Consider the following 16,514-nt stretch of genomic DNA (forward strand, 5'->3'; position numbering starts at 1 on the left):
GTACGTAAAAACCTCGTGAGCGGCCCTCCTCATTGCCCTCCAGCTCTCCCAGAGACTTGCCATATTACCATCTACTTAATCCTTTTAAGAGAAATTACAGACACCAGTACAGACTCTGCTGGCTTAGCAATGTCCATTAATTAGAGAAGTATTGGGAACAGGTTGTTTTTATTTGGGGTTCATCTCGGAGGGAAGCTATTGGGTTTAGCCTGAGGTTTCTGAAAAGACCAGGAAATCCTGCCACAGCAGTACCTGAATGGTAAACAACCACATCGTCTGCTCGGTCAAAAGATGAATGAGTCACACAAGGTATTTAAATTATATTTTAAATTCTTCCAATTGTATTTGAAAAACATAATTAGGTTGCTTGGGCTGAACAAACAGCCTATTTCTGTGTTGCCTGAGAGGGAAATAAAATTTCTCTTTTTTCTTCACATCTATGTGCCCATATTTATTAAATCACTTCATATAAGCCATCAAGTCAATCTTACTGCCTGAAGTCTCTGCTCCTGAAGAAATGTGAACAGCTAATGATCTTCCTGCCGACGAGCAGTGGGAACACCAGCCCAAGGGGCATCTCCCCCAGCCCCCGGGTCCGCAGAGGGACCGGGTGCCAGGCATAGCCCTCGAAGGAGGTCCCCAGAGTGCAACCTGCGACCTGCCACCGCGTCCAGGCACAGAACGATCCCGCTCGTCCCTGCAGGACAATCCTCCGCCTTTACTTCTCTCGCCTTAAAGAGGTCAAACCAATCTGAGCTATACAGTTAGACCATTGTAAGCGGACGAGTATTTTCTCAAATCCGGCAAAACTGCAGAAAACGCTGTTTCTAGCACGGCTGGCAGGCACTGCAGAGAAGAGTGCCGCGACTTCGGCAGGGCATGGCAGAGCCGCGCTGGGAAGCAGGAGACGCACAGAGACCGGCCGCCCTTTGCTGGCTGCCCGCTGCCTGCCGCCTGCACCCTCCCCACGGCCAGGGGAGCCGATCCCTGCTTTGGAGACTGGGAAGCCGATTGTGGAGTTCACCCTTTCTTTTTCTGTCACACATACCGAGCGTGCACGTCCTCGAGCAGCAGCAGCGTCTCAGGGCAATGGCCTTGCACAGGCAGCGGGAGCCGGTGCGGGCAGCCCCGCGGTGAAACGGCCGGCACGGGTCCTGACGGCCACGCATGTGCCGGGGGAGTTGGCGAGTGTGCTCCTGGCCCGCTCCAGCACGCCCACGTAAATCACCCACCGCAAACCACAGGTAAATCTCTGCCCTTCGTTTCAAAACGTTACTGCCCAGGGTCTCTCTCTGTCGTACGCTCTGGGCTCCGTCCTCTTTCTAACGGGGCTCTGTCACTGGTTTTAGTAGAAGCACTTGCTTTATTAAAGACCTTTGGAAGACCATGACTTCGGTAACAGGAAATAAATAGCTATCAATTTTGCATTCAATTAAAACCTGTTATTAACACTAAAGTATGCTGAGGAAATTCTGCAAAGGTTCTTCACATTTCAGAGTTAGTCATTTTTCACGTTAATGAAGAGGTCCACAGTGTGCTCTGATTAAAAATTAAAATAATTAAAAACCCCAGAGCTTTTTAAATATCATCAGTACTGTTGTCTGGAGGACTGCCATGCAGTGCCACCACGCTTCACCCACTGCGTGCTTCTGGGTGAGCTGCTGCCCTCGGTCCCAGGCCACGCAGCAGTCCCACGTGCGGAGCCCCAGACATCAAGGATGACACGTGCGATGTCAGACCCGACTTTCTTCCTCTTCCACCGCCCGGTGAAGGCCTGGAATGAATTTCAAAAGATGCTTTCGGACACTGGATCTCCTGTTTTTCCGCGGGAGGGTCCCAAAACTACTGGTGCAGCTGCTCCCCTCCCAGAGCGGGGACATGGACCCGCTGCTGGCCAGGCTGATGCTGCGGTTCCTCCGCAGGGAGGACCTCCCGGCTGCGCCGTCCCCGTCCCTGGGGAAGAAGCAGTCGTCATCCACGCTCGACTGGCGGCTCAGGCTCTCTGCAGCCGAATCCTCGAAGGCGCCGCTCTGGTAGAAGCTGTCCTCACTGTCCACGGTCATCGAGCTCAGCCGGCTGCGGGAGCTGCTCTCGCTGGAGAAGCGAGGCTTCATCGGAAAGAGGGGAGCCGGCGTGCTGCAGCCACCAAGCGAGCTGGACTCTTCCAGCTCCAGCATGCCCAGCAGAGCGTTGTCGTTCACCTCCCCTGGAAGCAGAAGCCAAAGAGGAGCGTTATTGACCGGCATCTGCTCAAGGCCGGAGAGCAGGACGCCTGGGCCACGGTGGCAGAGGCGAACATCATGCCCAGCATCGCAGCGCAGGGAGCAGCCCCTTTCCCTCGGGGGAAGCCGCTTCCCGGCTGTGGGGTGCTCTCTGCCCCTGCCTTCCCCCATATGCAGAATCAAAGCTGCTCCCTGGGCAACCCAAAAAAACCCCAAACAAACATAACTCTCCCCTGATAAGTCCAAATTAAGAATGGAAAAAAACTTTGCAACCCACATCAACTCCTTTCCTAGAACTCATGCAAAAGAGCCTTTTGTCTGCATTAGTCAAGCAGCATCCCAATGCATTACTCGCAGAAGAAAAAGCTTTCCCTGGGCCAGCCCCCTGCCTTCATTAACAGGGGAAAAAGAAAGCAAATGAAAATCAGATTAAAGAATTGCTTTTTACTGATCAGACAGCGTTTCCGCAGAAGGACTCAGCAGCGCTGCGGTTTCCTACCCGGAAACGAGGACGTACCGTGCAGCAAGCGCTGTTCCTGTAAGAGCAGAGAGCGCAACTCCACCCATTTCTGCTGCAGAGTTTGCTGTAGAGGAGAAAGAGGGCTCTGTCACTCATACACTTTCACAGAAGCATAAAACACTTGTAAAGAAAAACATGTATCTAGAAAATACAGGTCACCTAGAGGAAGCACTTGTATGCCCCTCTTTTTACCGACACCATTTTCCCAGAGTTTAGCAAATTTCTTCCAGAAAGCACAAGCCCACTCATGTCCTGGGTGCTTCGGCTGAGCTGAGGTACCGTACACGTCTGAGTTGAAAAGCAGCAGCCTGAAATCCGGAGGGCGTGCTGCTTGCCTTCAGCCAGCAACGGCGACACCGGCTCTCCTCCGCAGCCCGCAGGCTGCCCTCCTCCAGCCCTCCGCAGCTCCGGAGCCCACCAGCCGGGAACGGGCACCCCGCTCCTCCTTCCTGGGTCCGGCAGCGCAGCGTGGGGATGGCACAGCTAACCGTCCCTGACCCTGTGTTAAGAACACACCGCCCTGCGCATCCTTACAACCTCTAAGTGCTGCATGCCATCCAACACCGAGCAACGTTTTTCTTTCCCTCTGTTGCGGGTCAGCTTTTGGTGTAAAAATAAACTGTTGCATAGTTGATTAAAATAAACAAAACCAACAGGTGAGCCTCTGCCTGGAGATAGTCGCAGCAGGCACTTCCCCAGTAACCTGCACGAGCCCGGTGCGCCTCAGACACACAGCCGGCAAATCACGCGTTTATACACCCAAAGCGACCAGACTAAGCTTGCGCGGGCGATCCTGTTACTGCATTCACATTTCTTCTCTTTCCCACATTTCGGAAAAACCAATCACAAAATGAAAACCGCGGCCCGGCTGCAGGGTGGTGAGGCACTGGGATGCCCGGCAGACAGCACCGGCACGGCAAGCCCCCGGCACCCCGCAGAGGCCAGGCAGCCCCCCCAGCAGCAGGAGGAGGGGGCGGCACGGGGGCTCCTCCTGGGGCTCCCTCGATGTACGGAGCAGGAGCCATTTACAAGGGCGCCGGGAAACAAGCCTTCTCCCAGCCGCTCTTCTCGCTGAATCACTTCCTAGCGGGTTTGGACATGCTCGGGCAGAGCGCTGGTGCATCGGGTCTGACGGGCGCCGGGCAGCTGGGCAGCCTTCGCCAAACCAGAGGTACGGGGTGGCTCCAGCTTCCCCCCAACTGCCGTTCCTACAACACTAAAACAGGCTCGCCTGCACAACGGGAGCAATGACAGCTTTTAAGCTGTCTGCTTTTACAAGCTCTACACACTGTTGAATAGGTAGTTTCTAGAAGTTTATAGTTCAACTAAACCTAGGAAATTGTACGCAAGAGGTGCTGGGGCGTTGCCCAAAGGTTTTCCCCATCCGGACCTAACCAAAAGAGCAGCGACCTCCTAGTCCTGGTTTCTCCCATCTAATTAATCTGTAATAGCAGTGGGACTGTCAGAATAACTGATGCACGGAGCGAGTACCTGCTCGCGGCAGGGTGCCCGTTCCGCCGGCACAGCAGCGGTGGGCGCAGAGGGGTGCGTGTCCCAGCTGCAGTGCCTTGCACGGGCTGCTCCGCTGGCTCCTGTGTCCCAAGGGCAGGACACGCTTGTGCAACTGCACGGCCAAACCTGTGATGCTTAGCACTCTCGGGCACGTCGTCACCTCGCTGTGGTTACAGGGGTTACAGCACAGCCTTCAGCAAGGCGTCAGAGACAATTATAAACAGAATTAGGTTCTTTCTGCTGCAGCCACACTGGTGTGAGGGCGCGGGGCCAGGCACACACCCATATCTTACTCTGTAATGATGCTCATTGCAGCGGTTTGGCACTTCTGGGAAACAGCTGTTATCTAAAAACTCCCCTCTTGAAACAGAACCTTTCACAGCAGATTTTGAGATTTTGGCTTTTTAATTTCCCTGGAAAGGGAGCGGGGGGAAAACGGCCCATTTCTGGTGACTTTACCGGTTATTTCATCCAGATCTCTAAGGGACCAGACAGAACGGCTTGTCATGGAGCACTGACTGTGGCCGGGATGGAAGCATCCTGCTGCTGCGTTCTCATTAACACAGTGATGAGCTCTCTGGCTCTGAGGTCTGGCTCGTTTCTCGCCATGTCTGGACTAACCAGCCGGCTGGGCGGTCTCAGCATCCCCGACCACTGTCCCGGCTCCCGCCAGCCTCGGGCACGGGGGACACGGTCACGTGCAGCTCCACGTGAGGCCGGTGTGGCCCCTGCACTCGCACCGGTCTCCCAACGCCTCCTGCCCTGCCAGACCACGCCGGGCGTGCAGGGGTTTGTCCCAGCCCCAGCCCCACAGGGAGCACCAGCGCTGCCTCCAGGCTCGGCTCTCCCAGCGGTTCCTGCACCCGAGAGCCGAGAGCCCCCCACAGCTTCTTGGTCAGTTTTACCTCCTTTGGAGAGAAAATAACAGCTGGCTGCAGGGGAGCAATGCCTAAAACCATCCCAGCTATTTCCAAAAGCATCCTCCATAGCCCCTGTCAATTTAACAAGCCTTGGAGGGGAAACCAAGCTCATGGGGGTCTCACCCTCGTCTCCTCGCCCCTGCCCATCTTCTAGGCTGAAGTGACGGTGACCAAGATATCGCCCGTACAGCCAGGCACTGCCCTCGGCACCCCGCCAGCCGCAGACCGGCGGAGCTTGGGAGGGAGCCCTCCTCTCCTCACCCTCCAGCCCCGACGGCTACCGGTTACATCACCTACAGCATCAGTGTCGTGCAGCAAATTACAATGCCCCTGTGCTGTACTCTCGTAAATGCAGCACAAACCAAATTAAATAAACATTGTTTTAAACATGCTAAATACTAAACATGAAATCGCCCCCGTGGCAGGACTTATATTTTATAGGCAATGGCACATATGGCAAACCCCGTCCCTGCTGCTCAGCTCTGGCAAGCCTAACCCATTTGGCATGAGGCTTATTCTAGCCAGATTAATTTTTAATGCACTTTTTGACATACCATATTCCTATGCGGAGGGTTTTGGCGTAGAGTTGCCATAAGGAAAAACCCGTCACTCAGGTCAACCGAGTCCTGGCTTTGGAAAGCCCCGGCCTTTGCGGTGCCTGCGGCACTGTGGCTGCAGCGGGGCAAGCAGAGAGGCACGCCGGGGCCCCGGCACCCGAAAACCTGCTGCCAGCCCGGCTGCCTCAGACTCGGCTGGGGGAACGGGAGTTCTGCAAGTCGGAGGTGCCGTCAGCGTGCTGTCGCTAATGAGCCTGAGCTCTGCTTGTGAAAGCCTGCCTTCCCTTTTTGCTAGATACAGAGTACATTAAAATACGCTGTTCTGTTCTTACAGGGGAGGATTGCCTGCCAGCTGGGCACAGCGGAGACACAGACAGAAACGGAAATATTTAGAGAGTTAGAGAAATTATTGTGGGGGAAAATGTTACAAAAAAAATATACAGAAAATATTACAGGGACCGTGGCTGGGGGTGCTGGCAGCAGGGGACACCCGGGTGTCTGCCCCCTGCCAGGACACCCAGCCCCACGGACACCCACCTACCCCCATTAGCAATGAATCCACAACAGCCCTCTACCTTTGACAGCAGATTAACTAATTAATTACTAAGTAATTACCTTCAGTAACTGCAGCTTGGCCTCCAGCTCCATTTTCCGCAGAAACATGGCCCCGTTGACAGTCTCTAACCTGTGAAGAACAGGCGATGTCGGCACCGAAGCGGAGAGGAGCGCCGAGCGCTGCTGGGGCTGCCGGGCCCCGCACCGCTGCTCACCGCAGCGCACCGCACCGCACCGCACCGCAGCGCGTGGTGCCGTGGTGTCCTCGGGCAGCGGCCGCGCGTGGGGACGGGGAGCACCCAGCCCGGCTGAACCCTCTCCTCCACGGCTGTCTTCAGCAGCGGCGGTGCTGGTGGAAGACGAGCAAACACATGGCGGGGCAGGAGAAAAAGGACCGGGGGAGCAATGCTGGGGCACCTTCCCGGAGCTCCCCTCTCCCTCCCCAGCCCTCACCTGCAGTAAGAGCGCAGCTCTGCACAACCAAGCCCACGGGGATTTCTGCCTCTGAGACAGCGCAGGGCTGCAGCGTAGCACGAGAAGCTTTCTTGGCTTCCAGCGGGACAGGCTATTAAGCTAAAAACCATTTGAAGGAGGGGTGCCTACCTTAAATAGTTCCCTGAAGACTTTATCAAGTCTACTATTTGCTTGTGACTAAAACCATCAGTGTTCACACCGTTGATGCTGGCGAGGATATCGCCTGTTAGAGATACAGAGAGGTGAAAATTAGCATCTGCAGCACACGCACGCCTTCCACATGCTCTACAATAAAAGCAATTGGGAGAAACGCAAGATAGAGCCACCCACAGCAGGAAAAAAACACGAATAGTTACCAATTTGAAGGCCAGAAAGATGGGCAGGACTTTCTTCTTGAATTTTGCAGACGCAAGTGCATACCTCCAGGGAGTAATCATTTTGGTGCGGAAATCTAATAGTCTGTTAATACCAAAGTGACAGTGTTACCAATATTAAAGCCATGAAAACAATTTTAAAATTAATCTTTTCACACATTTTTTCAATGAGAAACCTGTGATGAGCAGGCTATATTATCATGCAAGTGAGAACACCAAAGTGTTATAACCTAACAATTAGAAATTGCATTTTTACGATAGAGAACAGCCGACACCTGACAGATGCCTGCACGTTGTTTTTGCAAAAAACTAGTTTTAAAGCAAGCTGGTTATTCATTGTCAAAAACTCAGCGACTTCAGTCAAGAATATCTCTTAGCATGGATGCGGATTGCTTTCTGGAAAGATATTTCGTGTTCCCAGCCACAGCATGGCAGGGTGTGACTCGGGCTTTTCAAGTGATCGACTCCTACTCATTCTGAATGCCGCGTGAAGTCAGCTGGTGCTGCCAGATAGATCGGTTCGCAATGAGAACTGAAAAGCAAGAAGACTTGAACCTACTTTTGCTCTTTTGGCCCCTTAAACTCATTATCCACACACGTCCCCACACCCCCTCAAAAGTGCTTTTTATTCTTGACTTATACATTTAAATATATATTAAGTAATTCTAAGTATAAATCTATCATGTGATTATCAGTGCTGACACGTATTTAGAAAAATGCAAAAGTAGGCGATGCAGCCTGACCAGATCTTGCAACGACAGGAAATGTCTTCTTGGTTACATGCAAATATCAGTATTTAGCCACATCTTCCTACCAAAATTTAAGACTGAAGCTGAACTTCCTGAAAACCTGTGACAGCCACATCTAACCCAGATATAAGAAGTCATGTTAGATTCCCAGATTTCTCAGTCAGCGTGGGACAAATAGGGAAGAAGACTGGGTGAGTTCAGAGCTTATCTGGCCAACTCACAGTGATTTCAGCCCTTAGACCAACAGTAAAACTTTTGGCTAAACTAAGAGCGCCAAGTGAAACACGAGGGTCTTGGAGGACATGCCACTGCAGGTCACACTTGCCTTTTATTTTTTTGACCTATTTCAGAGTGGTAGGTCTCACCTACCAACCTGAAAGATTAGGCCAGCTTGAGTGATACGAGCTGGACAAGCAGGATGGGATTCGTCACACCTAAATGGAGCCATCTGGACAGAGGTGTCTCGACGTCCCCACCGGAGCCACCGGGAGAGGCGGACATCTCCAGGGTGTGACCAATGGCCCCAAGAGAAGCACTCCGACCGGGAGGGTGGACTTCCCTCTCGGGTACCACCTTCTCATGGACTGCGGAAGGCAGCTGGGCCATGGTTGAGGAGGGGACACTTAGCTTTTAGGTGAGGGGAGAGACGTGCTACGAGCGCGTCTGCTCTGCAAACACCTAGGCACTTTGGGAGCCGCACGGCGTCTGTCTCGGCCCCAGGCTCTGGTCCGCAAGTGGGAAGGAGGAGAAGAAGCGGTAACACGCAAGAAGCTCTGGTGTTTGGCCATCACTGCAGTTCTCGTGAGCTCCCTGCAGATGGTAGACCTGGAGTTTCACATCATCTTATTCTGGTTTGCCTAAATTTAACTTGCAGTAATGAAATTACAGCTTCTACATAATGGCTTATCCTTAGTATCAGACAGATGCTGCCTTTCCGTAGCCCCGACTTTCTAGTGAAGTGCTCACGCTGAATGTACGTTCAGGAAGAAAATGTGCCAAGAACAATTATTTTTAATCAGAATGTCACATATAATGAAAATCTGCCCTGACAATTTATACAAAAGCCCAATAATTGACTCAATTATCCTCTCTCCTGAAAGCTCTCCACTGTTCACGAGCTGAACGCTTACCCGCTCATTAGTCACAGAACCAAATTTGAAAAAGTTAAGCTTTTCCTAATACACTAATTTCACTGAAAATACTGTTTTCCTTTTGTGCACAGATATGGGCAAGCACTTTGAAGATGCCCTGCCACCGCAGTAATCGAAACAGAGGGGCGACGTGGGAGGGTCTCGCAGGCACCGGCTCACGAAACCGGCTCCTGCCTGCAGGTCCCGCGGCAGGCAGAGCTCTGTGGTACTGCCACAACCCGCTGCTCCCAAAATGACATCCTTTTATTCCTGGGATTATTTTTTATTTATAACCAGGATTTTAGCAGGCCTACTGATCTCAGAGTTACCTTTCTCACAAAAATCTACAGAACAAAAATCTCCCGTTAGCAGTACTCCTGACAAGATTCTGGTTTTCCTATTCGATGATTTACTGACTTCTACATCTAACAGAATTTCTTCCTATATGATTTAGCCCCCCAAAAAGTCATGCTTAGCAGTTATTTATTAAAAAACACACCGATACTGTACATGTATTTCAAAAATACATGTGTCTATATATGTTAAAGGAGGTAGCAAAATGCTAGTACAAGGTATTTTTTGGAGAGAGAGTTTTTTTATCTCCCTCTTTTTATATGAAAATATTCTCATATACAGTTCTCCCCAAAAATATTCACTTATGGAGGTAAGAAGGCATTGCCATTGCCTCATATTTGGATTTGGATGAGATCTCTCCTGCATTCAACGCTCTGACTTGTGAGGCGGCCAGAAATGCTCATCTGTGGCCTTCGCTATGAAAAAGCCTTGGAAATGCATCCTAGTTCTGTATCACTACTGTAAGCTCTTCAAATTTCACAAGGAACTGGCAGATACCTTTCTCTGCTCTATGCTGTCTTAACCTAATTTTGAGGATGTGACACTTAAGAGTTTGCACCATATTTTATTTTTAAATGAATCGACTTGTCATTTAAGTCTTACCTGGATTTCAAACCCGAATGTCTCTTTATCTTCTTTTAATATAGCAACGAGGTGTCTGTAAGAGGAATGCACAGAATTCCGTATGAACACTGGGGTGCCACACTTCGTGCACTCTGTATTTCTAACCAAAACAATCGTGTCCCCATCATTGCCCCTCCCTGTGCTAGCAGGGTGTCAGCATGCCTTCCCTCAGACATTGCAGCGGTGGTGCTTGCTCTTTCCTTACTCAAACTACATGTCACAAATTCACCTGCACGTCCCAGGTGTTGGGTACCACTCTCTGCCTTGCACCCTTATCCCACACAGGGCTGCTAAATGGGAAGATTCCCAGGACACACGTTTCATGCAGAATAAGTAAATAACAGTGATTACAGAAGAATATCTTCATACCTTTGTGGCCTGGAGGAGTCGCCCAAGGAGCTGGATCTGGCTAAGGCAAGCTGTAACCAGAAATGGGAGTGGAAAAGGGTCAGTAGGGTCATGGTTCTTTGAGGCACATGGCTAAAATCAGCAGTTCAGAGAAAAACTAGAACTAGCTGGTGGCCTCCCACCACCAGCTTGCACCAACGCAGCCTCTCCCTCAGTCAGATGAGAACTTAAACTTTCAGATCAGGAGGAAGAGCAGCTAGGTACAGGACGCAAGACAACTCATCATCATGTTCAAAGCCACTTGTTAGATGCTGATGGCGAGCTCAGCCGGGCACAGGCAGAGAGTCAGCAGCCAACAGCAATGACCTCCGGGTGTGCTGACCGCTCTCTGCAAAGCTTGGAAAAGGTGCTCCCTCCTGCCCGAGAAGTCTTCCTCCACCCTACAATTCCTTTCCGAGTGAGTTAGAGAGTATTTTTACACAGTAACAGGTCTGATAGCAGCACCCGTGGAGGATGTTTAACTGGCATTGCTGCAAGGCGAAGTATCCACTGCAACACATTCTGCTGGGAAGGATTGCACTAACCTACAAGAGGTGGTTGTTGAAGGAATTCATGTTTATTTTTATTATGTTGGAAATTAAGCCCTGGAAAACTGGCTATAGGTCTGCTTTTTCATTTTTCCAAACCTTTTAAATACAAAACTGAGTATTTCCAAAATAAAAAAAAACATGGGTACTCTTAGCACATCATAATATTGTTTCAATTGTTCACCTCCAGAAAACATCTGGGCATCCTCGCTGGGAGATGGTAATGCAGTACCCGTTCCAACTTTGTTAGAAAAAATTGGCCACCCACTAGCAATCCAGTCTTCCCTGCAATAAGTTAAAATTGAGAGCTGAGCTACCACCAGCCAATATAAAATGAAGCAACACAAGGCTTTTTTTGCGCAGGGGTGATAATTTGACATCTTCACAATTAGCTTTCATAAACTTACAAACACCTACTTTGGAGGGAGAGAGAGGTCTGGAACCAGAAGTATCTTGGCTGGGAGACCCCTGCAGCAACACCTTTTGGAAGACCCTGCGGCAGGAAGGTGCTATTTAGGGTGATAGAGGTTGCTGTGAAAAAGCATGAGGACGAGCAGAAAAATTCAGGTTGAATCCCAAGGAAAATGTTCTGATGGCAAAAGTGCTTGGAGCTTCCCCAAACTGCTGGAGGTGTAATTTCTGAGGACAGTAGAAATGGGAAAGACAAGAGGCACGACCGCTCAAGAAAACCCCTGCATCCAACAAGGCATCGGAGGCGGACCTCCCACTGGTCCTTGCAGTGTCCACAATCCTTTTGTCTTACTTTGCATAATTTAAAAAAAAAAACCTACATGGCAGCCCTGTGTTTTCAAATAAGAGAAGGAATATTCCTTCTCTGCAGATCACCTTGCTTTATTGCGGTGCACCGTTGGGGGGCAAGGGGCCAGCCAGGGCCGCAGCTCGCCCTGCAGCCGCCCCGAGCCACGGGCTGCGGCTGGGCTGCTCCGTCCTCGGGGGTGCGCAGGCACTTGTGCTCTCGTGGAAGGACGAGGGGCTGACGGGCACACAGCACCGGGGCATCTCTCCAACAGTGGGGACCCTTCAAAATGCTAAAACGGGTGAGGCTCCAAGATTTTGAAGGCCAGGGATTGCCATCATTCCCATTAACGCTGTAACTATTATCTATACAGTGCCCAAATCACGTCTCTGTTACAATAAGACCTCACCTTTCTTCTGTACCTTTCCCCTAAAAATATGTAGGCATTTATAAACTTAATGCCTGTCAGAAAAGGCAGAAAGCACGCATAAATGAAGGTGACTGCAAACAGTTCTCTCTGCAGTTTCTTGTGGTGGCTGCATAGCACTTCTGAGCTGATGCATGCATGGTCAGGGCAACGAGCATCCAGGATCCCCGCTTCAGGCTAGGTAGACCTGTGCCTGAAGAGGTCTCTGGAAAAAGCCAGGATCAGTGTTAAACATTGATTCTTCCCATAAAAATGAACCACAAATAAGGAATTACATTATCACTGAAATGTTTGTAGTCAGTGTAGCCAAATGTCTCAGGCTTCAGCAGTACAAAATGATGCCACAGCGTGACCGCCTATGGAAACGCCCTGCTTTATAAACACGCATTGACTTGGGGAGAGAAAAGGAGAGGAGGGAGAGACCACATGTGTAATCACAAACCGCACGCCAGGTGAAAGAGCGCATGGCAGGCGTACGCCTGGGCTGACGGGCCCCTGCAGCACGCCAGCATTAGGTACGGTCCGTGCAGAGCGGTCCTCGCCTGATGCCCGTGTTGTAATTCATCTTTAACAGACACAGCCACGTCACAGCCATTACCGTCAGCCTCCCCCTGCGCCGGCAGCAATTGCCACACAAAGGGCTGCTCCATCGCAGCCGCGGGAGCTGGATGCCACCCAGCAGCAGCGTTCCCAAGATTAGTCTGGCTCTGGCTTTCCTTTATCTCCCACACTTGTACAAAGAAAAGGATTAAGTGCGTTTCCGTTACTGAACAAAGCAAAGCCTTAAGTGCGCAGATATTATGTACCGGTTTTCTGATAATACTTTCAGATTACAATGTGTCTCAAACATTTTCTATTTAGGCTTCTTCATGCTAGACAAATAGACCAAAGCTGGAACTGCTCAGCTGGCAATTTACAGCAACAGCAAGAGAGAGTTTTGTGGGAATCCAGTTGCAAACAGCAGAAATGTGCTGTTCTGTGCTGTTCTGGGGGAAAAGCCCACACGAGAGAGACAGCCCAACCAGCCCCAACAGTTGTACCAAAATACTCCAAAATCCAGATGGAAATAACTCATGGTAGGTGCTTTCTGTAAGCATTGCAGAACAACGGACAGTCCAGCCAGGCCACTATACTGAAGTAAATGCGAGTTTAAAGGAACACCCAGCCAGCAAGAGCCTCTTTTGACTCGCAGCACTGCTGTAAATGGAGAAGAAACACAGCCGGGGCGGGATCTCGGCTGCAAAAGCACTTCACGCACCCAAGCCCCCGCAGGCAGAACACCTCTTCGCTCGCTCCTCTCCGGAGCTTCCCACGCTGCCAGCGCTGCAAACATTTCATTGCAATCCCCAAACCGGCTAGGCTGAAGGCGCCCGGCAGTAATCCTCCTAGCACCCTGGAATCGGGAGCCGCAGTGAACCTGTGCGGTCACCTGGGGAAACTCGGCCGTTGCCGCTCACCCCTGCAATCGCGGGCAGCAAGCGGCTCTCCGGGCAGCATGGAGCCATCAGCCTCCCGGCGCACAGGAGCGACCCCGTACCTGCTTGCGCCCGCGGGGCAGCGTCCCCACCGTGTTGGCCAGGTGCTGGATCCTTCTGCTGTCCATCGGCAGAGCCTGCTCCTCGCCGGCGGCGCAGGCGGGGCCGGCACCGAAGCCGACGAAGTTGGCGTTATGGTTCTGCTGAATGAGCCTTCTCAGAGCCATGTCGGTGGAAAGGCATTTAAAACGGCATTGCTCAGCGCTGCGGCATGGCTGAGGAAACTAAAACACAGTCACCCCTCCGCGATCAAAAAGTATGAGACCGGAAAGCCAGCCACGTGACCTGTGGTTGAGGTGCACATTACATAAATCTCTTCTAGCACATCACCAGGGCACTCGGTATGTGTTGTGCTCACAGGAGAGTTAAGAATTAGGCTTGGCAATCAAAGAAATCTGCTTAATTTTTCCATTCCTGCACACAACAATTCTCACCGAACAGCTGCTTCTCTCTGTGATGATTTGTCCTTAAAGCACTGCTTGCTTCAGACACTTGCCTGAATTCAACTTGTTCATTCCCCGACTTGCTCGGCATCCCTCGCATTCCTCAAATTACCTTTTGGCAAAGATGGGAAAAGAATGCTTTCTTTGGATAACGGTGTCGGTGCGTGACTTTCCAGCCACAGGGAGGGAAGCAAGAACTGAAGGCCACAGCCTGAGCGTAGGAGCTGGAAACGTCGCAGAGCAAGGGCAGAGCAATGCCCTCAGCAGAGCGCTTGCGTTTTGGTAGGGAGCAATGACTTAGCCAGCAAAGCAGGTTTGGGATCGAACAGCAAAGTAAATGCAGGGCCTGAAGGAAGGGACACGAGGGGCTGCCTCAGCAGAGCTAGGGGCAGGCACAGCGCCGGGGAGAGCCTTGGCCAACCCTCATCCTTGCACCTTTCCTGCCTGGCCGGGGCCAGAGGAAGATGGTGCAGGCTGCCCACAGGTGAAGAGGAAGGCAGCCACGCTGTGCCCAGCCGGGCGCCACGCACCAAGCCCACCCGGCCGGGCAAGTGGGGCGGTCGCAATTGCCAGCGACACCCCAGGTGCCCTGCGGACCCTCCCAAGGCGCTGGCTTTGCCCTCCTGCCCGACCCGACACGCCGTGCCAGCAGCCAGGGAGCCGAGCCATCGGTCCATCCCAGAGCAGAGCGTTTCCAACAGGGATCTCGCCCCGGTCTGCACCGGCCAGAGCGTGGACTGACCCGTGCAGCCAGCTGTGGCTCTAAAATCAGGTTTTACAGGGGGTTGCTCTCTTCCAAAGGATTTTGTCCCAGCATCAAACACATTTGGGAGGATTCATGACTCTGAGAATTTTTGGCTGGTTTGTTTTTTCACGCCAGTTATCGTCTGACCTGTTGTTCAGTTCAGCGTGGCTTTTAATAACCTTTAGGTTTTGATGACCTCTGGGGAGATTACTTGCTCCGGGCTTTCATGGAGAAGCAGGGGAAGCAGCCCTGAGCACGGGTGGGCAGCAGGGCTGCCTGTCCCCGCTTCCCCTTGGCCCCAGGTAAGCAAAAGGAGGACCGGCGAGCCGCGGTCAAGCCCTCGGGCAGCACAGCTTGCCAGCTCTGGCAGCCTCACCCCAGCCAAGTCCTAAACACACGTGGACCGGGAGCCACCCCCGCCGCCGCGCAGCTCTGCAGCCGGAGCCCCGTGTCCCCGGCCAGCCGGCACTGCCTGCTGTCGGTGGCCAGCAGCAGCCGCTGAGGAAGGTTGGACATCCCAATGGGACTCGTCTGAAACACACTGTCATTTTTTGTTGAGTCAGCTGGACAAATACTGGGGACAATAACTGCAAAAAGGAACCAGAGTCCGTCACAATTAACCATAGCTGGCATTTGAACCTTCGCAAGGGAAAAGCAGGGCTATTGCTATCAAAACAGAGAAGTAACAAAAATGTGCGAGTTACATTCATTTTTCTCAGTAGAGACTTTTTCTGCACCTTGACAAAGTACTGCTACAGGCGCCTTGGACACCCAGCTCCCAGAGAAAAGCTGGCAGAGGTGCAGGCAGCATGGGGCACAGGCAGAGGAGGAAGGGGAGCAGCCAGCACCGTGGGGCAAGGGCTGTTAGGTTTTGTGTCTGCTAACCCTGTGGAAGTTCAGTGCAGTCTGGTATGTGCTGTCACAACAGATTAATTCAGAGCTGATCTGCATGCCTTTTGTAATGGCCCTGTCTCTATACGTGGCAGTGGAGGAGGTGCAGGGATGGGTGCCCGGCTGTGGCCGAGAGCGCCCACCCACAGAAAAGGTAACAGCTTCGAAGTAAGGGATTACAAAAGAAGCAGAATGAGTTTTTAAAATGAGTATCATTTGAAAAAAGAAACCTGTGTCTCCTCTTGTGCTAGAAACAAGTCTGGTTTTGGACTGCTGAGCACTATAGATCACATCACGATCTCAGCAGAAACTCAGGGTAAGTAAAAAAATATGAGCATGGTGGGACGGGCCATTCAACTAAAAGATAAGTAAAATTTAACTCCTAGCACTGGAGGTGGGGGTGTGTGTGTGTGCTTTTTTGGCAGGTCTGATTTTAATCATATTTCTGACACAGTAAGTTTATTTTCCTCCTACTTGCCCAGCCCCTCGCTGCGTCAGGTCACCGGGGAGGAGCTGCCTTCCCCTTGCTCCCTGCACCACCAGTCAGCACGCGCCCGGTGACGGCACCGGCACAGGAGAGCCACTGGCTGCTCCTCCCGCAGCACCAGGAACCACGGCCAGCCGTCCACCCCACGTCCTTCTAGGTGCTCTGCCGTGCCCAAAAGGACAACCGGGAGAAGATGTTTTCACACACAGATTTCAATGTACCTGGACCGGTTGTTTGGTAAAGGTGTCACTCGCTTTTTTTTAATCTTGTGACACCTCATCTTGCCATCAAGCAAAAATTCCC

The 16,514-nt window shown here is 51.8% G+C and overlaps 1 protein-coding gene across 1 annotated transcript; it reads right to left on the reverse strand.

Moving 5' to 3' along the window:
• Positions 1-1,346: 1,346 nt before the first annotated feature.
• Positions 1,347-13,827, reverse strand: CYTIP (cytohesin 1 interacting protein). Its single transcript, XM_050899558.1, has 8 exons — positions 13,648-13,827; positions 10,361-10,410; positions 9,971-10,025; positions 7,117-7,219; positions 6,890-6,983; positions 6,347-6,416; positions 2,740-2,806; positions 1,347-2,206 (listed from the first exon to the last, which is right to left on the reverse strand). The coding sequence occupies exons 1-8, from the start codon at positions 13,810-13,812 to the stop codon at positions 1,734-1,736; spliced, it is 1,077 nt and encodes a 358-aa protein (XP_050755515.1). The 5' UTR covers positions 13,813-13,827; the 3' UTR covers positions 1,347-1,733.
• Positions 13,828-16,514: the final 2,687 nt, after the last annotated feature.

This window comes from Gymnogyps californianus, chromosome 7, assembly GCF_018139145.2.
Source record: "Gymnogyps californianus isolate 813 chromosome 7, ASM1813914v2, whole genome shotgun sequence".
Classification (NCBI taxonomy): Eukaryota; Metazoa; Chordata; class Aves; order Accipitriformes; family Cathartidae; genus Gymnogyps; species Gymnogyps californianus.